The sequence below is a fragment of the Rhinatrema bivittatum genome, chromosome 7 (genome assembly GCF_901001135.1).
Source record: "Rhinatrema bivittatum chromosome 7, aRhiBiv1.1, whole genome shotgun sequence".
In the NCBI taxonomy this organism is placed as follows: Eukaryota; Metazoa; Chordata; class Amphibia; order Gymnophiona; family Rhinatrematidae; genus Rhinatrema; species Rhinatrema bivittatum.
In genome coordinates, this window is record NC_042621.1 from 108561702 (window position 1) to 108588817 (window position 27116).

A 27116-nucleotide genomic window follows, 5' to 3' on the forward strand; every position below is an offset into this window, starting at 1 on the left:
TTCATCAGATGGAGCTGTAATCACTGAATTTACTTTTGGTAAAATCTATTGAGTACTGCAGTATTTTGTCCATGGGCTGTAGTTCTAATTAATTAGTTGACTCTGCTTTTGCTTGTTGTGCACTAGTACATCAAGCAAAAGCCCGTTTGGTTAGATTCTACTGGTGGAATTTGCGGCTTGCCTACCTCTGAAACTGGAGTACATTGTAGAATGCCCCCTTGAACTACAGTTCAAGGCTTTAAGTGTGACTTTTTTCTCACTGTTTTTTCTACATGGACTTGTAGAACTGTTGGAATTGCTCACTGGCCTAAGTGATGAGTCTCAATTCATGTCTCTTCTCTGATGCTTATTATGGAGATGAATTCTAAGTCTCTGAGTAGATGCTGATATGTGAGCGATCCAACAACTCTGATAGCAATCGTCCAGTTCATTTAGGGGGTGGGGAGACTGTGTTAAGCTTTCTCTGGTGACCAGCAATTAACCAAATCATACAATGAGTCACATGGCCACACTGGGCCAAACAGAATCATTCATCTTCCAGAGCTTTCTGAGAAAGCAAAAGCCTTGCACTGCACATGCATCATAGTTCTCATGCTGTAATAGCCATGCAGCTTTCCTCAGTTTCTTTCTGTCTGAGGTCGTCTGGTTCATGTTCCAAGAAATGCAGCTTCGCACATTTCTGATTAAAAGATCTTTTTCATTTTCTGGCTTTCTGCCAAAACTCTGCTCTTTTCCCCTAGTTAAAATAATTTTTTGGCCCCCCCCCCCCCCCCCAACAATACAACAACAGCAAAACTTTACATCTCTTTAGATCGTTTCTTTTGATAAGGGAAATGTTGTTTAATTTGTCCTCATTGATTTTTCTCATGTCTGAGAAGCAGGCCAGGTTCCAAGTGCAAATAGTAGATGTCCATTACTGATCATCACCAGGTTTGCCAAAAAGTGTTTGGGATAAGGCCATGGTGATGCTGGCTGAGTTATCCGTGAATGTCCAGAGTGGTTCAAACCACAAAGGACAGGCTCTGAACCTTTCTTGCCAGTGACTCGATACTGGTGTTGAAAACACAATGCAAGTATCACGGAGCCGCACTGACTGCTGGTGGCCAGGCCAAAGAGACCCTCCACCTCTTCAGTTCATTGGTTCAAGGACAGGCCTAGGCATATAGAGAAATCTCATTTACCTTCCTTGAGCCTGTTAAGATTGTGGACTCTTGTATTGGGGTGAAGTTGACACAACCTACAGGGATGGCCCTGTAGGTCCTCACCGCCAACTGGCGGAGCAGACAGTGCAGAGACTGGGCTGGAGCTTTGCCTGTACCAACCCTTTTTCCCTCTGATTGAGCCTTTGGGTTCCGGGGACCGGCAGGTCTTAGGTGGCAGTCTCTGAGAAGCAGGTGGAAGAGGAGATCTGGTGTCAGGCAGGGGTGATGTGAGTCCAGGCTAAGATCAGTTGCAGGCAAGGGTAGTTGTAGTCCAGGCTGTGGTCTGAGTAAGGCGGCAGGCAAGAGTAGTCAGGGCACAGGCTAAGGTCAATTCCAAAAATCAGTCTGAGAACAGGCCGAGCTAGGAGCAAAGAAGACAAGGCTCTAGAGGTGAAAGTAGGGCTGGACAAGGTTGGAGAGACAAAGCCAAAATTGAAGGACTAAGGCAAGTTTGAAGCAACAACTCACAGTACCGCGAAGGTAGTCAAGGCGGCATCTGGCAGAGGGAAGGCCCCTTTATAAGGGCTGAAGCTGTTGTCATCCAGACACGCTGTGACTAAATTCCCGCCACAGGTTATTTAAAGGAAGCTCTCTGGCACGCGTGCACCTAATGAGCTGGGCCAAGCATGTGATGGTGGAGTTCCTGGCCCCACAGAGAGGTGGTGGAGACCTGGCTTAGCATTGGGTGAGTGAGCTGGCAAACGTAACAAAGCCGAGAAAAAGATCAAGGAGCTGAAGGAATCTGGAGCCAAGTCTCAAGAAGAGGCCTCAAAGCATCGATGCATCTTCTTGCACAGCTCTGAGAAGCTAGGACATTAGGAGATTCTGCATTGATTGAAGTGGTCGCATTTGAAGATGAGCTTAACCTCCCAGGCACAGACAACATAGTTGCCTTCGGTGTGCCATGGGGGACTTCAGCTTCCTTATGAGACTGCCACCCCCATCCTCAGCTCCCCCAGTGTGTCATTGGCACTCTTCAAGATGTAGCTGGACTGGAGAATTGACGGTGTTTGTTTGCTTAGCACATTGAGATCTGCCGTTCCTGTGACTCAGTGAATTACTTGTCTTCAGAGTGACAAGGGATCTTGTGATGACATAATGACCATGCTATCAGGGTTGTAAAAATCCTAGTGTCTGACATTTGCATCCTGTCATCTGACACTGTGGCCTGCCAGACTGGGAAGAAAAGTCACTGCTGCAAGCCACTGCCATTATCATACCCTGCTGCAGAGAAGAGGTGGCAGGCAGGCTGACGGAAAAGGATGGGGGCAGAGGCTGAGTGGTGGGAACTAGAGGGTTAGAGGTGGAGAGGACGTCAAAGAAAAGCAAATAAGGGGGGGGGGGGGGGGGGGAAAGCAAACTAAATAAACAGAAAAAGAGAACAAAGAGAGAACCCCTCCTCCCTTGCCTTAATAATCCTTTTTTGAGGGGGGGAAACCTTTATCTAATGCTTGTTTACTAAATATTTCTCTACTCTTGGCAACTTTTTGGTTACTGTACACATAGTATCTTATGAAGGAAATGCATCACTGCATATGAGTGATGTACTGAGCCAATAATAAAGGCAATATAGAAATAGACAAGTTTAAACATATGATTTTGTTTTAAATAGCAAGGATGAAAGCTATGAGGCAGGATCTGAAAAATGGCTGAGGTAAAGAGGGACTAGAAGTGAGATGAGGATTTATCACCGGATAAGGCCCTTAATTCTTGTTAAATAAAGAGTTCAAGTAGTGTTACAACCATGGTCTGATAAATTCTGATTTCCTAGTGGTGGATATGAACCACAAACCTTTTGAGCAGCGCAATGCGGAGATGACAGGAAGACTGTTATACGTGCACTAACCTTAAATGTCCTATAACATAGGGATGCATTGGTCTCTTATTACTAAACCGCTGGTAAATGCTAGAAGTCTTTGCCACCCCCAACTGGAGTAAAAGCTGCATCAAAAACTGTAAACCTTATAGTATTAGCTCATGGTTGAAGCCTGTGTTGCGAAAAACAAATTAATATTGCGGCAACCACAATTTTGACAGAGCTTGTTTTTTAATTACTGATCATTTTTACCATAGCTGCACCCAGTTTATGCAGCTTATTGAAGGCAAAAATAAAACCAGAAACCCTATGATCTTTTTTGGACGTACAACTTTGAACCTGTATGATCCATATTATATTCTTTAAATAATGAGAGAAACAAAGTCTGGAATGTTGGATGGCTCTAGAATATCTTGTCCTTTTGAGTTTATCGATTTAAAACCACTTTTTTTTTTGTTTGTTTTGGGATGCTTGTCTGCCCCGACAGAATGATTTGGATGACCCCGAGAGAGGGATGGTGTTTGTCTGCTCTGCTACCCACAAGACTAAGTCTATGTTCTTCTTCCTGGCCCAGACTGAGCAGGGAGATATCTTCAAAATCACCTTGGAGACTGATGAGGACATGGTAAGTTCATTAATGGGCAATAGGTTGATAAGTATTTGCTTCAATTGATTGGGGGATTGTGGGGTGCCATTCCCCCTTGTGCTGGAGTGTAAGTAGGAGGGGGGGATTGATATTATCTTTTGAACTGTTTCCGGGAGAGCCTGCTCTGGTTTCCTGCAGAGGTTCAGCCATATACTCTGCAGCACACTTTTCAAAATTCTTTTAGGTTAGTCTATGTGGATAAGTTATAAATACTTTTATCGGACCAATGTTTTAAATTCATTTGTCACTAGCTTTTGAGAAGTATGGTCCCCCTCTCATCAGATCAGTGCAAGATGATGGGAGCACAGTTTTCAAAACCTAATCACAAATGTAGGAAGTCTAATTAGAAAAGTTTCACCTACACTATTCTATATAACGTGTTAATATAGATTTAATATGCAGTGCAAATTTTTTATTACTAATTTTTACAAATATTTTATTAATATTTTTTCCAATTTTGTTGTGTATATCTGATTTGTATTTTTACATTTTTCCTTTCCTTTGTCCTTTTTACAATGTTTCATTCCCTCTTTTCCTGTCTGCTCTACAACCTTTCTTTCCTGCCTTATGCTTCCTCTTGATCCCTTCTCTCTTTTTTTGGCCGAGCTTCAGCACGGACATGTACTCTTATCTCTTCAAAAAGGTTTTCCTCTTAATCATATCTTTACTTCTTTTTTCAGTTATTTAGTTGCCTTGCTGCCTCAGCAGCCCCCTAAACAGCACTTTTAAGTGCTCTATTAAAATGGAAGAGAAGATTTTCCTCACATAATGTCTGGATCCAAAAAGCCCATACTAAGTTGTTTCAGAGTCTGTATTTGAGTTAGAAAGATGCCCATTGCGGATGGAAATGATCTCTATTACTGCTGCCTCGGATTGGACTGCGAGCAGGCAAACTGCTATCATTGTGGGCACATGTCACCATGGTCACACAAATCCAGGGCATGAGAAGCATAAGGAACCACAGTGTACCTTCCTCCTAGAGCGGGGCCTCTGCATACTCCTTGAGCATAGAGTTCATCAGGAGCTCCTTGAAGAGGTCTCCCACATTGCAGAACAGGCAGACTCTTTGGAGTCAAGCAAGCAAAAACGGGCAAAGCGACAGGAAAAAAAAACACTGTGGAGCCGGCAATGCATCTGGTGCCGAAAAAGCATCGCTCGGTGCCATCAATGCAGCTGATGCACTTTCATTTTGTGTATTCAGCCCCACTGTCATTGACGCATATAGATCCAGCACTGTTAACATATGAGGTACAGTTGATGCATAAAGCCTTGACACCATCGATGGATAAATCCTCCGCATAAAGCCCTGGAGTACACAAGGCCTCGAACTTCGACACTGCTAACATTTAGAGCATAAGAACAGACTGCTCCATTGTCAACACACCAGGCTGTGGTGCTACGGTCACAATTGTTCACTACCTTACCAGTCACTTCCATACAGAGGAGGACTGTCAGGGGCAAGAACAGATAAACACTTACCCCTACAAGTCACCCTTGAGATTATTGGATCTAAGCCTTTGTCCATCTGTTGTGTGGTTCCCTTGATTTCGAATTTGCCCTTGATGCAAATTTTACAAAGTCCAAAAGATGCAAGGAGATTCTATACTAGATTCTGAAGAGGATGTTTCACCTCTAATGCCCGTGACAGACTTAGTGAACAATTTATCTCTCTAACTTTTAAGGATGATGACGGTATTCTTCAACTTTTCCTTTGCAAGATATCAGATTTACTCTCATGGGAAGGAGTCTCAGATTCCCCTGACCAAGTGGACACTCCCATCAGATCCCTTATGAGGTGGTTCTAGTCCTCCACACTTGTTCACAGCAGAGACCAGCCAGCCTGAAGAGGTTCACCAGCAGTACATCCTTCCGAGGCGACCAAGGTCCCTTCCTTAGTCGCTTAATTTATCGCTAGGGTCCTGGATTAGTATTCCCTCCCCTCAGATATGAGGAGAGTTTGACTGGGTTACCCTCCGATCCCCTACCTGACCCTTCAGAACACCCATCTCCTCCTCCTGAAGACCTTTCTTATTCCAGATTTCTGGACAAGTTGGATACAGTGCTTGGAGTCTATGTCCTATAAGCACAAGAATCCTCATGCGAAAGTTTTCAGCCTCCTCTAAATTCTAGAGACCCCATCTGAACCAGCAGCTATTCCAATTCATGATTTTCTGCAAAGGTTAAAAACAAAAATGTGGGAGAACCTTATTTCCTGTATCCCAGTAGCAAGGAAATTAGACCTCAAGTATAGAGTATAAAAATCTGCAGGTTACAGAGAACTACAACTACCTCATCAATCAATAATAGAGAAGTCAGCTTTTAAAAGAGCTAAGAAGACAAGAATATTGTACAATATTACACCAGGAAAGGATCCCAGGTTATTAGACAATTTTAGTAAGAAAGTGTACCAGAGCTCCATGCTCAATGCACAGATTTCTGTTCACCAATTCTACAAGTTTAAACACTTGATTGCATGCAAAAACTGAAGCCATTCCTTCCTTCAATTAATAGCGGCTCAGCATATCCACAACCATTTCTAGATGTGGAAGAGTGCGTACACTGTCTTATTCAATCAATTTTTTAAGCTTGTCAGATGGCTTGGTTATGTGCCAGTAGCTTGTGGGATGGTATCCATGACAAGCTAGTGGGGGAGGCCGCTACTTTGGAGATAAACTCAGAGATATGGTTGCTCAAATCAAAGACAAACATGGTTTGGTACAGTTCCTCTCTATGGGTTCAGAGAAACAGTCTACGTCACACCGCCCTTGCTATCAGGCCGATACAGTACAAATGCATGTTGATGGCCCTATTGGTCATTCCCGTGCGATACAGTAAGTAAAATGTGCAGTCAGGCCGCACATTTTACTTTAAGAAATTAGCGCCTACCCAAAGGTAGGCGTTAATTTCTGCCGGCGCCAGGGAAGTGCACAGAAAAGCAGTGTAAACTGCTTTTCTGTGCACCTCCGACTTAATGTCATGGCGATATTGTCAGAGATCCCAAAAGTTAAAAAAAAATAAATTTAAAATCAGCCGTTGCTCACGGGTTGAAAACCGGACGCTCAATTTTGCCGGCATCCGGTTTCCGAACCCATGGGTGTCAGCGGGCTCGAGAACCGACGCCGGTAAAATTGAGCGTCGGCTGTCAAACCCACTGACAGCTGCCTCTTCTGTCCAAAAAGAGGCACTAGGGGCGCGCTAGTGTCCCTAGCACCTCTTTTTACCGCTGGCCCTAACTTAAATATTTTGGTTTACTGAATCGCGCGCACAGGACACTGGCCTGTGCGCGCCTGCTCTCCTGCAAACTTTACTATTTCGGCCTGTAAGCTTTTAAAAGTCCCGGGGCTGAACGTCCGTTCCGGATGGTGAATTTTTTTCACACTTTTTTGAGGTACGTGTATGGCGCAGGTATTGATGGATTCATATTTGTACATCTGAACACATGAGAATCGTTAGTTATCTCATTTTGCATCTTTGCATTAGCACTTTGTGGAGGAACTCGTATGGTGTAGACATTTATGGATACCCGAATTAGGGTGAAGCAACTCGTTGTTTGATGAATTTGATAATTAAGGACATCTACATTTCCTCCTGTTTACAGTGGTTGGAAAGGTTATAGTGATGAAAGAAGGTGTATGATCAATTTGATCACGTTGATGTTATCCTATTATCGAAGACTTCTATAACTGAAGATTATTCCATTTTGAGTCTGTCCCTGAGGGACGTGGGAGAACATCAGTTCCGGATGGTGAATTAACATTTGGAAACTGGAATAAATATGATACTCGTGAAGACTGTGAATTATTCGTAATTTCTCATAAAAAAAAATTTTTTCACACTTTTTTGAGGTACGTATATGGCACAGGTATTTATGGATACCCGATGATGGATTAATATTTGTACATCTGAACACATGAGAATCGTTCATTATCTCATTTTGCCTCTTTGCATTAGCACTTTGTGGAGGAACTCGTATGGTGTAGACATTCATGGATTCCCCAGGTCTTTGTTCTGGGACACATGGTGGCAGCAACAAGGAATGGATTTATTCTTTGGGATCTACCAGATAACTAGTGGCTTGATTGGCCACTGTCGGAGACAGGATGTTGGGTATTTTCTATGTTCTCAAGCTCTTTATAAGAGTTCTGTAGTTATAACTCTCAGTATGTGAAAAAAATGATTTTGGGTATAGGACTCTTAAAACTCCCCCCCTCCCCCGCAGTGACACTTAGGGTCCACCAAAAAGAAGATTATCTTGACTTGTAAAGAAAGCATCTGTTCTAGAAATTACACCTCCTTCTTTTGCTTTCAGGTGACAGAAATTAGACTGAAATACTTTGATACAGTTCCAGTAGCTGCAGCTATGTGTGTGTTGAAAACAGGATTCCTCTTTGTGGCTTCTGAATTCGGAAACCAGTAAGTATATCAAAATTTCTCATCCAGTGGAGCTCATTGCAACCTTCTGCCTTTTACAAATCAGAGCCCCTGATTTGAACAAGGGGAAATAGAGGAGGAACAACCCACATGATTAAAAGTTGTTCTTTCGCTACTAAGCATTTCTGAGCTGGGGATGATAGGAGATTCTGCTGTTGGCTTTTTGCAGCATTTTAAGTTTACCTCCCGTTTGAGAAGCATAACGTTATCCCTAGAACATGATGCTTTGCTGCAGAAATGATGAGTGTTCTCATGTCTCTTCTCTGACACTGAGACTGGAGAGAGATATCTTCCTTCTGATTAATAGCAGCACTATAAGACTGGCATCTCTCCACAGACCAGTAAGACAAAGATTTGTACTATGCTTCCTGTCTGGGATTCAAATGACAGAAACTGTAGCCATTAGTTTTTTGCAGTGAGCAACCTCTGTTAAGCTTAGGCAGTAGTGTACAGTAGTGAAGCCTAGTGATTCAAATGAGCACACTTTTGGGTTTGGCTGGAACATGACTTTGATAAACTATTGGAGGATTCCTCTGGTAATATATTACAACATAAAAATAAAACTTCCAAGATGATAAGCATTTTCTGTATCTTCCAAGGCATATCTTTCATATTGACTGTTTTCTGATTAAAATCATGAAGATTTGAAGTTACAGGGAGGAAGATTCAGAGTAAACATAAGCAAATACGTCTGTAATAAGAGAGTGGTAAATACCTGGAATAGCTTATTTCCTAGCGTGTAGCCAGATGGACTCAGGACCAGTGTGTTATGTGCTCTCCTGCTAGCAGATGGGAGACGGAGTCAGATTTCAAAGCTGACATCACTCTAGATATACCCCTGCAATAACCTCAGCTCTTCAGTATCTCTCCATCTCCTAGCAGATGCGGACACTATCCCACACACTAGCACAGTGTTAGGAAAATTAGAAGAAGACAAAATTACCTTAAAGAAGATTGTCCCTCCCCCAGTCGAGAATTCCTGAGGTGATCTCCGATATCCCTCAGAGGTGTGCCTTGGTCCGGTAGCCAGTTCCCGGCATGGACTTAGGCCCCAGAGTGGCTGAAAGGCAGTGGGTGCAGAACCGAGCGTGGCAGTGAAGTAATTCCCTCTTCCCCCTGCAGCTGGAGACCGTCCGACACACAATCAGTAAGCATTGAGACCAGGTAAGCAGAAATCTTTAAATTCAGGTCTCCAGAGCTTGGATTGCCATACCGATTCAGTCTTCCGGCGAGGTTAACAAGGGAGCACAGATCGGGTTGAGCAGCCTTGGTTGGGCTAGGCCCCGATCTGGTGCAAGGGTCCACACACGTGGAGCCTCTCGGGGGGGCGCCATCTTATGCGCGGGTGTCGTCGGCGCCATCTTCCCTTCTCGACTGGCGATATGCGCAGGGCAGGCCAGGCGGCCGATGCTCCTAACTTGTGCGCGTCCAATACAGTTGCGCGGACAACTGAGCGCACTCGACACGGACAATTGAGCTCATCCGTGTGCATAACTAATCGCACAGCCGCGCTTATAACTACACGTGTGCATACACACAGAGACAATAGCACCAGCGCCCAAGAAGGCCAGAAGGCACTCTCTTTGCACAGCCTGCCACATAAGAGCCGCGCAGCCTGAACTGGAGTCCTGCCTGTGTCAGCATTGCGAAGAACCCCAGGGGGAACCAAATCCTGATCCCTTACTGTTGGGGGATGGGTCTGGAATTACTACCGACGATAGCTCTCCGGATCTATGCATCTCAAAGATGGCTTCTCCACAAGAGGGCACCTCTGGGGCCCTTACTCTGACTCCCTCTGGGATTAACATGGACCCAGGGACCTTCCTTGGTTAGAATTTTTCCAAGGGCTGCAAGCCTTCGTTCAGGCGTAATCAGCCCCGGCTGCGCCCCGGGTTCAACCCCTGCCGGAAGCACAAGATCCCCCCGGCCCTGCTCGAATGCCTTGAGACATGTCTCACCTAACCAAGAACTACCCTGACAAGGACCCAGACACCTCAGATGATGATGGTGACTCCCTGGAAGAAGGAGAAATCCCTCCAGGGATGGAACCATACCGAACCATGCTTCATTTCTTCTACAAGGATGAATTACCAGCCCTTGTTTCCCAGACTATGAAGATGCTGGGTATTCCAGGCACGAATCCTATGGTGGAACCAAAGAATAACCGCATCCTGGTGTCCCTTCATAAAGCCCCATACTACTTTCCAATGATGGAAGCCATCCAGGAACTGATTGACCTGGAGTGGGATGCCCTGGAGGCCAGCTTCAAAGGGGATTGGGCCTTGGAAGCCCTATACCCTGTAGAACCAGCGACCAAGGAACACTTGCGTTTCCCGAAAGTGGACGCTATGGTCTGTGCCGTCTCAAAGCGAACGATTCCCATTGAGGGAGGGGCTGCATTGAAGAATACTCCGGATAGACGATTGGAATCCATCCTTAAGCAGGCCTTCGATGCAATAGCAATGACACTGCAGATTACTTCCTGCTGCGCACTGGTGACATGTTCCTGCTTACTCCTCTCGGGAGAGGCAAATAACTCTGGAACGTTATACCGGTGAGAAAATGGAACCTGCAGCAGCCTTCCTGATGGACGCAAACTCAGACCTGGTGTGTACCTCAGCCAGAGGAGTAGCCTCGGTAGTGGCAGCCAGAAGACAACTATGGCTACGGAATTGGTCTGCTGACGTAACATCTAAAGTGAATCTCACAAGAATGCCCTTTAAAGGATCTCTCTTGTTTGGAAGCGAATTGGAGAAGTTAGCCAGCAAATGGGGCGAATCCCCATTGCCTCGGCTACCGGAAGATAGGAGTAAAAGATCTCAGCGTCCCTCCCCTAGAAGAACCAAGGGCAGAGGCTCGCAATGCTTTAGATCCTACAGGAACTCACAGTTCCAGGCACCTCGTCCATCCGGAAGGTCCCAGCCCTTTCGGAACCGACAGACCAAGAGAGGAACAGGTCCAGGGGCAGGCTCCAGCTGTGCTCCACAATGAGAATGGGCCGACCCATCCACAGGAAGAGTAGATAGGGAGTCGAGTTGCCCTCTTCTACCAAAGATGGGTCGAGATCATGTTGGACAAATGGGTACTAAACATAATTCGAGAAGGTTAGTCTCTGGAATTCCGCAGCATCCCTCGAGACAAATTTATGTCACCCTGCCATTCCCATACCAAGAGACTGGCAGTGGAAGCCACTCTGAAAAGACTACTCAGTCTGAAGGCAATAACTCTAGTTCCCACGCCCCAACAAAATACGGGGCCACTATTCCATCTATTTTATCGTTCCGAAAAAGGAAGAATCATTCCCACCCATCTTGGATCTCCAGCACGTCAACCGTCATCTGCGTATACTACACTTCCGCATGGAGACTCTTCGCTCCATCATAATGGCAGTATAACCAGGAGAGTTTCTAACCTCCCTGGACCTCTCCGAAACCTGCCTTCATGGTCCAGTCCATCAGGATCACCAGCATGTTCTACGCTTTGCAATACTGGGTCACTATTACTGGTTCCAAGTGCTACCCTTTGGCCTAGCAACCACCCCCAGAATATTCTCCAAAATTATGGTGGTTGTGGCGGCAACACTGAGAAAGGAAGGGATCGTGGTACACCCTTATCTGGACAACTGGCTGAACAGGGCAAAGTCTTCGGAAGAGAGCCGGCAGGTGACCAGCAGAATCAAGAGCCTACTGCAGGAACTCTGTTGGGTCGTGAACATGTGCAGGAGCAGTGTGCAGCCCTCTCAATCTCTAGAGTACCTGGGGGCCCATTTCGACACCAAACAAAACAAAATCTTCCTCCCTCTCCTGATGAGAAGGAAACTGATGGAACAATTACGACAATTGATGACCAATGCATGCCCCAAGTTATGGAACTATCTTCAAGTCCTCGGCCTCATGGCATCAACCCTGGGGGTCGTCCCATGGGCAAGGGCCCACATGAGGACCGCTCCAGTGCCCCTTACTGTCACGATGGAACCCACTGTCCCAGGACTACTCAATTCGCCTCCAACTACCAGCAGAGGTACGTTCTCAGCTTCATTGGTGGCTACATGGAGACCACCTAAGATGAGGAGTAAGCCTGTCCCCACTGAATTGGATCTTGCTCACCACGGATGTGAGCCTGCGAGGGTGGGGAGCCCACTGTCAGGAGCTGCCGACCCAGGGACAATAGAACAAGGAAGAGGTGGAATGGAACATAAACCGCTTGGAAGCTCGAGCAGTCAGACTAGCGTGCCTGCGATTCAGCCACAGACTCTGAGGCAAAGCCTCCCTGTCCGGGAGTAGCTTTTGTACATCCCACTGGTCCTGAGTCAATCTGGCTACACGCTAGGAAATGGAGAAATTACTTGCCTGATAATTTCGTTTTCCTTAGTGGAGACAGATGGACTCAGCATCCCGCCCACGGCTGCCCCAGAGAAGGAGAACCTCGGAAAGCAAACCTCGAGACTAAGGAAATAAGGGTAAGCTGCTGCCTACCCCTAGTCCAAGACACCCACAGTTATCCTGTGTCGGTTTTAATTGTTTGAGTGCACTGGCGGTCTCCAGTTTTGAAATCAGTTGAACCAGTTCAATCAAGTTTTAACTAAGTTTAATCAAGTTAATTAACAAGATATATCCACAATTCTGCTAGGCCTTCCTGCCTCTTCCACCAAACTGCTTCAGATGCTACAAAATTCGGCCGCTAGAATTTTAACAAACTCCAACAGAAGAGACCACATCACACCCATCCTGAAAAACCTGCATTGGCTCCCAGTAAACTTTAGAATTCTACACAAGTGTCTCACCATCATCCATAAAGCTATTTACAACAGAACACCCATCGATATACACTACCCACTCACGCTGCACGTCTCTTCTAGACCCATCAGAGAAGCATACAAGAGCTCGCTACAACCCCCCCCCCCCCCCCCCCCCCCCCCCCCCCCCCCCCCGCCAAATCCACACATCTCTTATCCACCAAAGATCGAGCCTTCTCGACAGCGGTGCCAACAATCTGGAACACCATGCCCCCAGACCTTAGACAAGAACCTTGCATGCTGACATTCAGAAAGAAACTCAAGACTTGGCTATTTCTACAAGCCTTCCCTGATCTATGACTGCCCCAACTACAATAACTCGCCATGGTCATCCAGTCGACGTACCCCATCCCTGACATGGCTTCTGACTCTATATTAATTAGTTCCGAGTTTTATGAACTGATATTATTTAGTCAGGAACATATGATATTATCACAGCCCTGAGTATATGATATTATTTATATATTTGATAGTATTCAGTCCTGAGTACATGTTATTATTATAGTCCTGAGTATATGACTAGATATTACTTATTTCTGAGTTAGCCATGCCTCTGGCTCTTCCTCCTCCCAGTTCAAGTGCCCCTGTTTTATTGTAACTTTTGTTCACTTTGTTCTTTTTTCGCCTATTGTTCATGTTGATGTTAATGTTATTGCACCATTGTTTCTTGTAAACCGATATGATATGATTGGTATCATGAATGTCGGTATAAAAAAGCCCTAAATAAATAAATAAATGACTTTTCAAGGGGAATACTGAAGAGCTGAGGTTACTGCAGGGGTATATCTAGAGTGACGTCAGCTTTGAAGTCTGACTCTGTGTCCCATCTGCTAGCAGAAGAGCACATAACCCACTGGTCCTGAGGCCATCTGTCTTCACTAAGGATAACAAAATTATTAGGTAAGTAATTTCTCCATTATCAAAGGAAATTTCAAAATCATGAGAGAATTTAAAAATGCTTGAGGCAGGGTAAATGAGGATTAACATGTAGAAGAAATGATGGAGGGGTCTTAACAGTTGTTTGCTCATATGGAACTTTAGAGCAGGGATTCTCAAACCTATACTGGGGCCCTGCAGTCAGTTGGATGTCCACAGTGAATATGTATGAAAAATCTGAAGATTTGTTAAACAAACTTATTGTGGACTCCTAAAATTCTGAATGGATGTGAGGGGTCCCCAGGACAGGTTTAAAAGACCCTGTATTGGAGGCCTAAAGAGGGGAGAATCCAAGCCAATAGGCAGAGAATAATGGTACAGTTGCTTCATGCTTTCAAGAAGGCTGAGTTCCTGACATACCCAGATCAGTACAGACAAGTTGGTTTAATCATCCCTACCAGCAGATGGAGGCAGAGGACAAAACGTTGGGCACTGCTACATATCCGAGAGTGCCACCTGCAGTCCCTCAGTGGCGGACCTCACGCGTCACCTAGATAGGATTTTAGACAGTGCTGGGGAGGAGCCGGCTGTCATGGTACATGTGGGCACCAACGACATAGGAAAATGTGGGAGGGAGGTTCTGGAAGCCAAATTTAGGCTCTTAGGTAGAAAGCTTAAATCCAGAACCTCCAGGGTAGCATTCTCTGAAATGCTCCCTGTTCCACGCGCAGGTCACCAGAGGCAGGCAGAGCTCCAGAGTCTCAATGCGTGGATGAGAAAATGGTGCAAGGAAGAGGGATTCAGTTTTGTTAGGAACTTGGGAACCTTTTGGGGAAGGGGGAGTCTCTTCCGAAGGGATGGGCTCCACCTTAACCAGGGTGGAACCAGACTGCTGGCGCTAACCTTTAAAAAAAAGAAAGAGAGCAACTTTTAAACTAGAACAAAGGGGAAAGCCGACAGTTGCTCAGCAGCGCATGGTTCGGAGAGAGGTATCTTCAAAAGATACTAATGATGCATTAGAATTAGGGCATCCTGACAGTGAGGTTCCAATAGTTAGAAAAATAGTCCAAGTGCCTGTAACTAAAAACTCACCTGAGCTAAAAAATTCTAACTTATCCCTATCAATTAAAAAGCAGAATGAATATATAAACAAAAAACAAACTTTGAAATGTTTGAATGCTAATGCCAGAAGTCTAAGAAGTAAGATGGGAGAATTAGAATATATAGCAGTGAATGATAACATAGACTTAATTGGCATCTCAGAGACATTGTGGAAAGAGGATAACCAATGGGACAGTGCTATACCGGGGTACAAATTATATCGCAATAACAGAGAGGAGCACCCGGGAGGAGGTGTGGCGCTTTATGTCCGGGATGGCATAAAGTTGAACAGGATAAACATCCTGCATGAGACTTAATGCACAACTGAATCTTTATGGGTAGAAATCCCTTGTATGTCGGGGAAGACTATAGTGATAGGAGTATACTACCGTCTACCTGGTCAAGATGGTGAGACTAACAGTGAAATGCTAAGAGAAATTAGGAAGCTAACCAAATTGGTAGTGCAGTAATAATGGGAGACTTCTATTACCCCAATATTGACTGGGTAAATGTATCATCGGGACACGCTAGAGATAACGTTCCTGGATAGAATAAATGATAGCTTTATGGAGCAATTGGTTCAGGAACCAACGAGAGAGGGAGCAATTTTAGATCTAATTCTCAGTGGAGCACAGGACTTGGTGAGAGAGGTAATGGTGGTGGGGCCACTTGGCAATAGTGATCATAATATGATCAAATTTGATTTAATGACTGGAAGAGGAACAGTGTGCAAATCCACGGCTCTCGTGCTAAACTTTCAAAAGGGAAACTTTGATAAAATGAGAAAAATTGTTAGAAAAAAACTGAAAGGAGCAGCTACAAAGTAAAAAATGTCCAAGAGGCATGGTCATTGTTAAAAAATACCATTCTAGAAGCACAGTCCAGATGAATTCCACACATTAACAAAGGTGGAAAAAGGCAAAGCGATTACCGGCATGGTTAAAAGGGGAGGTGAAAGAAGCTATTTTAGCCAAAAGATCTTCATTGAGGCGGGGATCGCTTATGTGGCCAGCACGAAGCATGGTTTCGGTGGTGGTGGCAAGACGGCTGTTGTGGCTGCGCAATTGGTCAGTGGATCTGTCATCCAAATCGCAGTTATGTAACCTTTCTTTTAAAGTCAAGCTCTTGTTTGGGGAGGACTTCAATCAGCTTATGAAATCCTTGGGAGAGACCAAAGGCAACAGGTTGCTGGAGGATAAGACGCCGCCGCGAAAGCCTTTCTCCTCTTGACCCCGGTTTCGAGAGCTGAGACTATTTCACTCTGGCAGAGGTTCTAGAACTTCAGCGACTTGGCAGTCCTTGAGTAGACAGCAGTCCTTTCAAGGTTCGGGAAAATTTTCTTCCCAGTGAAGTCAGGCAGGTCAACTCCTCGTCTTCAGCGATCGGAGGCAGGCTGTCTCACTTTTACGAGGAGTGGACCAAGATCACTTCCGACTAGTGGGTACTAGAGGTTGTCAGGGAAGGTTATGTTTGAGTTCTCTCACCCTCTCAAGTCGGTCTTTCTGGAGTAGCACTGTCTTTCCCAAACCAAATGGGTAGCAATAGAGGAGACTCTCCAAAGGTTATTAAGACTAGAAGTTGTAGTCCCATTTCCAGTTTCTGAACAAGGACAGGAAAGGTACTCCATTTATTTCGTAGTTCCAAAGAAATAAGGCACTTTTCGACCCATCTTGGACCTCCAAAAGCTTAATTGGAGTTTGAAGGTACCGGGCTTCTGGATGGAGACATTGTGTACCATTATTGCAGCGGTCCGAAAAGGAGAGTCTTTGGCATCTCTGGATCTCACCGAGGCCTTCCTGCACATCCCCATTCAACAGAACCTCCAAAGGTTTCTCCTATTCAAAGTACTGGGTCAGCATTTTCAGTTTCGGGCCCTTCCCTTTGGCCTTGCCACGGCTCCTCGAACCTTCATGAAGGGTGATGGTGGTTGTTGCAGCAGCCCTGAGAAAGGATGGAGTGTTGGTGCACCCCTATCTGGACGATTGGCTCATCAGGGTGAAGTCGCAGGAGGAATGCTCGCGTTCGGTGCACCGAGTGAGATCTCTACTGGAGTCGCTGGGCTGGATCTTCACCTAGTGCCTTTCCAGTTGCTGGATTACTTGGGAAGAGTTTTCCTCACTGCCGACAGGGTGGTCAAGATCCAGGATCAGATAGCTCGATTGCTCCACCTCCCTGTTCCGAAGGTCTGGGACTATTTGCAGGTTCTGGGCTTAATGGCCCCAACGTTGGAGCTGGTGCCTTGGGCGTTCGCTCATATGCGCCTGCTGCAGGAGGGCATTGTTGTCCTGCTGGAACCCCTGTCGGAACGGTATTTTCTTCCACTGCCTCTTTTGAAGGAAGCCAGGTCCAGTCTAGCATGGTGGATGTCAAGTAGCAATTTGGAGAAAGGAATGCCCCTTGAAGTCCCGGAATGGGTGATGGTGGTCACTACAGATGCCAGTCTCAGGGGTTGGGGTGCAGTGTGTCTGGGCAGGTCGGCCCAGGGACTTTGGTCAGTATCGGAACAGTCTTGGTCCATCAGTCGGTTGGAGGTGCGGGGTGGTACGCAGAGCCCTTCAGGTGTTTCTTCCCTTGGTCCGCGGTCGAATGGTGAGAGAGTGTTTTCGGCCAGTGTGACAACAGTGGTATACATCAACCACTGGGGGGGGGGGGGGGGGGGAAGCCAAAAGTCCTGCAGTGGTTCGCGAAGCTCAGCTCTTGTTTGTGTGGGAGAGCTCCATCTCAAGGGCATTGCGGCCTCTCACATCGCAGGAGTGAACAACTTGCAATGGATTATCTCAACCGACAGCAGTTCGATCCGGGGGAGAGGGAACTGTCCCCGGAAGCCTGGAATCACATTTGTGCCCGTTGGGGGACCCCTCAGCTGGACCTCATGGCAACATGGGCCAATGCCAAGATGGAGAGATTATTCAGTCTCTGGCGGGAGACCGGGACAGCGGGCCTCGATGTTCTAGTGTGCCCATGGCCGTCTGGGCTCCTCCTTTAAGTTTTCCCTCCATGGCCCCTCATAGTGCGAGTGCTCAGACGGATAGAAGCTCATCCAGGTTCGGTGGTTCTGGTAGCGCCAGAGTGGCCACAATGTCATGGTTCGCCGATCTGGTACATCTAGCAGTGGACGAACATCTGTGGCTGGCTCATTTGCAGGGGCTGCTGCATCATGGTCCCAGATTTTCGGATCGGGCAGATCATGTCTGTCTTGCGACCTGGCTTTTGAGAGGCGGCAGTTGCGTCTGAAGGGGTTTTCGGAGCCAGTTATTGCTACCCTTCTTCAGGCTAGATGCCGGGCTACTTTCCTTACTTACTGTAGAGTGTGGAAGATTTTTGAGAACTGATGTGGGTAGCAGAGTTTAGACCCGCTGCTGGTTTCAGTACCGCACATTTTGTCCTTTTTGCAACAGGGCTTGTCCAAGGAGTTGGCTTATAGCTCGCTTAAGATCCAGGTTTCGGCCCTGGATTGTCTCTGAGAGAAGGTCCAGGGCCAGCCTTTGGTCTCCCATCCTGACATTGTGCATTTCCTGAAGGGCATTAATTGTCTGCATCCCCCTCTACGGAACGTGTCTCGAGTGGAATCTCAATTTGGTGTGGCGAGTTCTCTGTGAGGATTCTTTTGAACCTTTGGGTATTATTTATTTATTTATTTAACATTTTTCTATGCCGACATTCGCACGAGACATCACATCGGTTTCCAGATAACAGCAAATTCAGCCAACAGGGCTTTACATTATAACTGATATTATAACAGTGGGGGGGAGGGAAGGGACGGGGCAGGGCAGTAAGTTGGAACTAAGTGGGTAAGCTGGGAAAGGAGGGGGGAATTGGGGGGTTTATTTACAAAACGGCAGGAGTTATGTACATTCTATATGCATTCTATTATATACAATCAAAATACAAGGTGAGGGAGAGGTGGGGGGGCTGGGATTAGAGAGGGATGGGATGTGGGGGGGGGGGTAGGGGTGGAGGGGGAGGAGGGAGTCTGGGTGTGAGGTGGGGTGGAATGGGGAGGGGGTGAGGGGGGGGGAAGGGAACTGGGATGGCAGATTAAGAGTATGCGTGCATGAAAAGCCATGTTTTAAGTTTGTTCCAAGATTTGTTCCATGTAAACTGCCACCCGGCAGTAGTTATTACTGTTAACTGTGAACCGGAGTGATATGTATTGTATACAGGAACTCCGGTATATAAAAACCATAAATAAATAAATAAATAAATTTCTTAGGGCAGATCTCAAGGCGTAGACTGGTAGGCATTGAGTTCCATAGCTTGGGACCAGCTAAGGAGATGGAGCGTTGTTTGGTGGAAGCGAGGTGGGATAGTTTGGGTGTAGGAGTGGGTATTGTTGCAAGGTAAGGTGATCTGGTTGGTCTTGATGTCGTGCGAAGGTGTAGGGAGTCAGAGAACCAATGCATGTTTGGGTTGTGGATGGCTTTGTGTATAAGAGTTAGAGTCTTAAAGATGATTCTTGAGGATATGGGGAGCCAGTGTAGTTGCTTAAGGATGGGGGTGATGTGATCGTTTCTACGTGTGCCTGTTAGTATGCGCGCAGCTGCATTTAGAAGGAGCTGCAAGGGGGTTGTGGCATTTTTGGGAAGGCCTAGTAGGATGGCGTTAGCGTAGTCTATTTTGGATAGGATGAGTGCCTGAAGCACAGGGTAGAGCATCTTTAAAGGTCCTTACCTTGAAGACTGTCTTTATGGTTGCCATAGTCTCAGAATTACAAATCCTTTCTTGCCGCGATCCTTTCCTGTGGATCTCCACCGACAAGATTTCTTTACGTACTGTACCTTTGTTCCTTCCTAAGGTGGTTTCTGCCTTTCATGTGAATCAGACTGTGGAGTTGCCGGGGTTTCCGGAATGGTCTTGTGATCCCTCTAAGGCAGGGATCTCCATATTTTGGATGTTTGGCTCGCCCTATTGCGCTATTTGAAGGTCACCAATTCTTTTGGACAATCTGATCATCTATTTGTGGTGTTCGGTGGACCTAAGTAGGGAGAGAAAGTGTCTAAGGCTTCTTTAGTTCACTGATCGAAGAAAACTGTTTCCTCGGCCTTTGTTTCTAAGAGCTGCGCAGTGCCAGTGGGTCTTAAAGCTCATTCTACTCGCACTCAGGCGGCGTCATGGGCTGAGTGTCAGCTGGTGTCTCCTCAGGAGATATGTAGGGTCGCGGTTGGGCCCTCACTTCACACTTTTGCCAGGCATTACCATTTGGATGTGGACGCCCCGTAGGCAACATCCTTTGGTGAGAGCGTACTGAGAGTGTCTTTCGGGTTCCCGCCCATTGCAGGGGAGCTTTGGTACATCCCACTTGTCTGGACTGATATGGGTATGTTTAGGAAAGGAAAATTGGTTCTTACCTGCTAATGTTTGTTCCTATAATACCAGAGGTCAGTCCAGAAACCTGCCCTCGATATCTTTGCCGAAAGACTGCTTGTCCTACTGCTGGGCCTATGTGCTCATAAGAAGATGTTTTTTAAAATCTGTTAAGATTGTTACTTTTTTCTGGAGGTGGTATTTACTTTGGTTAGGGGTATCTATTCCAGGGGATTAGTTTACCCTGTTCTTAAATTATCTTGGCTAAGGTACAGGTCAATACTGAGGGACTGCGAGTGACATTCTCGGATATGTAGCAGTGCCCAAAGTTTTGTCTTCTGCTCCACCTGCTGGTAGGGCTGAATAAACCCACTTGTCTGGACTGATCTGTGGTATTACAGGAATGAAAATAAGCAGGTAAGAACCAGTTTTCCTGTAACATTCATAGAACAGCCATGGTTACAACCCTAACATCCAACCATTCCATGTGATACCTCTGAGACTGACTTTGCTAATTGAGGATGAATAGGATCATTTTAAAAAAGTGCATTCCTTTATTTGTTCAGCTTCCAGCATCCATTTAGGTTTTAACAAAGGCTGCAAATTCAGGTCTGCTGGTATCCCCCCACTGTAAAAGTTAAACTGTATAGAAAAAAATCTCTACCCAGTGTAAAACATCCATAAAAATGAGATACTGCATCTCAGTAGACTGATCCTATAGTAGTATTTTTTTTGTAATAGGAAAGCAGTTGAGTGTTGCAAATCCCTGATGAAGATCTTAGAACTGTGAAGGGAAAGAAAGGGAATAAGGTAAAGTGTAAGATTTGTGGAGCTGGTAAGGGGAGAGGAAGAGAAGGTTGGCAGTAGCAGGTACTATGTAGCTGTGTCCTTATACAAGTGTATGTTGTGCCCTCATCATTTTAGAGAGAAGAAACCATGAATCTTAAAAGAAGCAAGGGCCATGATGGGACTACTACAGATGCATGTGATTTAAAAGAAGCTTTCACTCATTTATGTAACCATTGTTCAGAATATCATTTAAAATATGTTGTCCCTTTCCCTTCCCTCATTTTTCGCTTTTCAGTTACCTGTATCAGATTGCCCATCTGGGAGATGACGATGAGGAGCCAGAGTTCTCATCTGCTATGCCTTTGGAGGAAGGAGACACTTTTTTCTTCCAGCCACGGCTACTTAAGAACCTGGTGCTTGTGGATGAACAGGACAGTCTATCCCCTATCCTGAGCTGTCAGGTGTGTGAGTATGTCATGGCTTTCTCTCTAGCAGAAGAGTTTGTACATGGAACTCTGTCTGTAGTTATTTATTTTCTCTTCAAAGAAATAGGTGCTCCTGGCAAGTTAGAACAATAGAATACAGCAATACGTTGTAAAAACAATTGGTACAGTACTCATTCATCGTGGTACCATCAGTCTGCTGCCTTTGTGCCTGGATTTTAGAGCCTTTTGACTGGATTTTTTTAATTTGCCAAGTCTATCTTCAACCTCTGAGTACTATACTGAGGTTTCATTAGCTGACATTGGGGTTCTGCAAACTTTTAAAGAAGGATCTTTTTTTTTTTTTTGTATTAGGCCAAAGTATTTTGAGAGTTGCATCACATAAATGCACGATATAATCACACACATAAACACAAATATATATATATATATACAATAAACTAATTGTGATTGTTATAGCAGAGAAAAAATATGTGGGGGAATAAAATGCATTTCTCAAAAGTCTCTTCTATTTTGTTTTTTTCTTTGTTATGCTTTAATGAAACCACCCTATCCACAGCTGTCTTCACTATCCACCCACACTCTCTTAGACATTCTTATGTCTAGTTGATAAAACAAAATAATTTCTGCTATTCCAGACTGCAGTTCTCCAAATTTTGGAATTTGACCGAGAAGCATGTACACAGTCTTAAAAAAAAGAAACATGACCCTATGATTTAGCAGAAGATGTTATTCTAGTAAAAGAATCCTGATAGTTTAGGACACTGTGGAGTAGGAAAATTGTTCAACTGTGCACCATAGAGGAAGGGCTGGTTATGATCTTTAAGTGTCTTGCGCAGGTAAATTAGTAGCATTGAAGTTTTAGGTAGTATGGTTTCATTAAAGTGCTGGTGTAATAAACCTGTACTATAGGAGTGGAGAAATTACTTACCTCATAATTTCGTTTTCCTTAGTGTAGACAGATGGACTCAGGACCAATATGTTTATGCTCCCTTGCCATCAGATGGAGTCTGAGTCAGGTTTCAACGTTCACGTCACACTAGATACACCCCTGCAATGACCTCAGCCCTTCAGTATTCTCTTCAAAAGCCACTGTGATCATACTATCAAAAAACTTGATTACAAACTTGATTAAAAATGGATAATCGTAACTGTACTCAACCAAACACAAACACTGAACCCCAGTAAGATTATAGATGCCCTGATCTGGGGACTGGATGATGGCTTACCCATAATCTCTTGGATTCAATATCCACTCCATGGGCGAATCCTTGGCACTGTTCTTGGGCCTCCATGGGCAGGATGCTGAGTCCATCTATCTACTCTAAGGAAAATGAAATTATCAGTTTCTCCATTTCCTAGCATGTAGTAAGATGGGCTCAGGACCACTGGGATGTACAAAAGCTACTCCCGATCAGGGCGGAAAGCTGCTCGTGGTCCGGTTAACACTACCCTTGTAAAGGTGGCGTCCTCCCGGGCCTGAACCTCCAGGCGATAGAACCTGGAGAAGATGTGCAAGGAGGACTACGTCGCAGCTCGGCTCGATGGGAGACAGCAGTCTAGCTTCTGCCCATTAGACTGCCTGAGCCGTAGTGGAATGAGCTTTAACCTGAAGGGGGTAATGGTTTTCCAGTCTCCATGTAGGCTCCTGTGACCACCCTCCTTAATCCAGCAAGCTATGGTAGCCCGTGAAGCTGGTTCGCCCTGCTTCCTTCCACTGTGAAGGACAAAATAGGCAGTCTGTCTTTCAGACCAGATCTGAAACTTCCAGTTCCCTGTACGTACCCAGATCAGTCCAGACTCCTGGGTTTTGCCTCCCTTCCAGCAGATGGAGACAGAGAAGTTTTTAACAGACGCTGCACTATATCCTAAGGTGCCACCTACAGTCCGGCAGTAGTTCTCTGTCTCCAGCAGATGGTGGAGGTGCAAAACCTACGGTCTATACTGATTGCTTAGGATTTAAAAAAAAAAAAAAAAGTTAGAGCTAGGGAGTTTGTCGATTTATTTATTTATTTATGCAGTTCTTATATACCGTTGTTCTGCTTGTAGAGATGCTTGCAATGGCCAATGCTTCTGGTGCCTCTCTGGTGGAGAGGGCACTTCGGGGATAGTGACAGGGACTTTGGCTAGGCATCATGAACCTGGGAGGCTCTCACCAGTGTGGTAGCCTGTGGATGATTCCTTCCAGTAAATGTGGGAATGGCAGCCATCTTGTCCACATTCGCGGCTGTCTCGCAGGCCACGGAGGGGGGTGGGGATTTCCCTCCTCCTTTATCCCCAGTTGTTAGGACCTCCAGGATAGGTAGAGATACTGAGAGGCCTCACTTAGGAGGCATGGAAGATCCCATGGAGGACTCAGATGCCTCTTCTACCTTTTCCTCTAATTTTGTTCTCCTGCTGCATAAAAGTTATAAGGCCAGGAAAGCCGCAGGCCAGCTTAGAGCTGCGCATGGGGGCTTTGGTGCGCCCAAGGCTGGCAAACAGGGCTCGGGCTGCGGGGGCTACAAGGATCTGGTGGGTCCCAGGGACCTAGGCACTGACTACCAGTGCCTGACTATCAGAAGAGGAGGTTCCGTGGGATCAGATCCGGGTTTGACGGATCAGGATCCAGATCAGGCGCTGACCAGGAAGGTGATGATCCCAAGGTGGTATGGTTGTTTCACAAGGAGGAGCTGGATCCCTTGATACCTGCTGTTCTGGAAGAAATGAGTATAAAGATCCGGCGAGAGGAATCTCAGCTGGAAGAAGTGGACCTATTCATGGCTGGCCTCCGGGGTCTAACAAAGTCTTTTCCATTTCACAAGTCTGTCAGCATGTTGGTGTTTAGGGAGTGGGATGCTCCTGAGACAGGCCTCTGAAGGTCAGCAGAGCCATGAATGTGTTGTATCCATTGCCAGAGTTCCTGAAGATCCCATAGGTGGATGCATCGGTTTCGGCTGTTACTAAGATGATGACTCTTCAGTTGCCAGTTCTACAGCTTTGAAAGACCTTCAGGATAGGAAGCTGGAAGTGCTTCTCAAGAAGATTTTTGAGGTGTCTGCCCTTGGCATTTGAGCAACTGTGTGTAGCAGTTTCATTCTGAGGGTGGGCTTGTGCTGGGTACAGCAGATGCAAGCAGACAGGTCCTTGTCTGAATTGGAGAAGCAGCAGGTGGAGCAGCTGGAAGCTGTGGTGGTCTATGGCACTGATGCGTTATATGATCGCATTAGGACCTCTTCCAGGACGATAATGTCTGTGGTTTCGGCCCGAAGACTCCTCTGGTTGAGGAATTGGTCAGCCAACGTTTCATCCAAGTCTCAGTTGGGAGCTTTGGCTTTCAAGGGGAAGTTGTTCTTTGGTCGTGATTGGAGGAGATGATCAAGCTTCTCGGGGAGAATAAGTTTCATAAATTGCCTGAAGATAAGCCGAAAGGGAAAGGGTCCTTTTCTCCTTGTTCCTGCTTCAGAGGGAATAGGGGGTTTCGGCCTCTAGGAGTGTTAGGAGGTACCCAGAGACAGTCCTCGGGGAGGACAACCATCCTGGAATCAGTCCTTTCGAGGGCGAAATTCGGGAAGAGATGGCTCCTCCCAGGGTGGCGGTGGAGCCAGATCCACCCAATGATGCGAGGCTGGTCCACTCCTTGGTTCCATTCGTAGGAGGCAGGTTGACTCTGTTCTATGAGGAGTGGGTCAAGATCACGTCAGACCAGTGAGTCTTAAACAAGATAAAACAAAGTTAAGCTTTAGAGTTTGCCTGGCCGCTAAGAGATTTGTTCTTGGTCTCCCCATGTACTTACGAGGAAAAGTTGGCAATGTGGGAAACCGTTTGGCTTTGCATGCTGGGTGCCATCGTTCTTGTCCCCCTGGAGAAACAGGGACAGGCCGCTATTCCATTTATTTTATAGTTCCCAAGAAGGAGGGCACATTCCGTTCAATCCTCGATTTAAAAATGGTGAACGTGGCTCTAAAGGTTCCTCTGTTTTGAATGGAAACTCTGTGCTTGGTGATTGCCTTGGTACACAAGGGGGGAGTACCTGGCATCTCTGGATTTGACCGTAGCATACTTTCACATAGGAATCCGGCCCAATCATCAAAGATATCTGAGATTCATGGTTCTGGGAGAACATTTTCAGTTTTGTGCCTTGCCCTTTGGTCTGTTATCGGCGCCCAGGATCTTCATCAAGGTTATGGTCATGGTGGCTGCGGCTCTCCGGAAGGATGGGTTCTTGGTTCACCCCATCTGGACGACTGGCTGATTCGAGCAAAGTCAGAAATCCTTTGCCAGGAGGCAGTGGACTTAGTCCTCCGGCGCCTGAGATCATTGGGATGGATAGTCAATCTGTCCAAGAGTCATCTTTTCCCTTCCCAGATTTTGGAATTCCTGGGGCGCGTTACAATACCAAGTTTGGAAAAGTATTTCTCACCAAAGAGCAGATTTCCAGGTTGCAAGCTCAAGTTCACTGATAGTTGAGGAAGCAGGTACCCAAGGTCTGGGATTACTTGCAAGTTCTCTGGTCTATGGCTTCCATCTTGGAGTTGGTTTCATGGGTGTTTGCTCATATGAGGCCTCTACAGTTGGCTTTACTATCCTACTGGGACTCATTATCTGAGCAGTTTTCAGCTGCCAGTTTCACTTACGGAGCTTGCCAGGTCCAGTCTCTCATGGTGGCTCATTCCGGACAAGTTGAGATGAGGTGTGGACCTAGAAATCCCGGTCTGGACGATTGTCACCACTGAAGCCAGTCTCTCTGGATGGGGAGTGGTGTATCAGGACCAGTCCATTCAGGGCCAGTAGTTGACTGAGGAAGCCTTGTGGTCCATCAGTCACTTAGAGACGAGAGCCGTACATTTGGCTCTATAGGTGTTTCTGCCCATGGGGTGGGGGAAGCCGGTGAGAATCTTGTCGGACAGTGCGACAAAAGTGGCTTACATCAACTGACAGGGTGGCTCTAAGAGTTGGGCAGTGACTTAGAAAACCCAGGACCTAATCAGCTGGGCAGAGCAATATCTAATGCTGTTAGCAGCCTCTCACATAGCAGGCACAGACAACGTGCAAATGGATTTTCTGAGCCGTCAACAGCTGGAACCCGGAGAATGGAAGCTGTCGGAGGAAGCGATGTGTCTCATCATTCGCAGATGGGACACGCTGTGCATGGATCTAATGGTGACCTTCCACAATGCCAAGGCCCTGTGGTTCTTCAGTCGAAGAAGAGAACAAGGAGCAGAAGGGTAGAAGATGCCTTAGTTTTGCTTTGGCCTACGGTGGGCAAGGTCTTGCAACGCATAGAGGTCCATCCAGGTAATGTGATCCTCGTCACGCCAGAGTGGCCAAGGCATCCGTGCTTTGCAGATTTGATCAACCTAGCAGTGGATAGTCCGCTTCCAGGAGAATACCAAAGCTACTTCTCGTGTCTCTGTTGATATGCATTGAACAAAATACCCAGACATTCAGATAAATTGGTAGTGTGATCTGTATAATGCCTGAAGAAGGGAAGGCAGTTTTCCCTTCCAAAACATTGCAATGTCGGGTTAAGAAGAAAATTGGTGAAAACCAAGTGGATCTCAGACACACAAATGTTTCCTATGTGAGACTTTATTCCTGGCTGCTTTTCAGCACTGAGATAAGTGCATTTCTAGTTGGACTATGAAGTTTCAAATGCAAAATATAAAAAAAGTCTCAGAAAAATGTATGTATTCGGATGGTCAATGACTAATGATTCTAAAAGTCAGCAAAT

General features: G+C 46.0%; 1 protein-coding gene across 1 annotated transcript in view; it reads left to right on the forward strand.

Annotated features, from left to right (window-relative positions):
- The window catches only part of SF3B3 (splicing factor 3b subunit 3), a 247983-nt gene that overhangs the window by 28616 nt on the left and 192251 nt on the right, over positions 1-27116 (forward strand). Inside the window, exons 7-9 of the mRNA XM_029608907.1 lie at positions 3506-3643; positions 7974-8077; positions 21256-21421. Of these exons, the coding sequence (XP_029464767.1) occupies positions 3506-3643; positions 7974-8077; positions 21256-21421 (408 nt within the window). The remainder of the gene's footprint in view (positions 1-3505; positions 3644-7973; positions 8078-21255; positions 21422-27116) is intronic.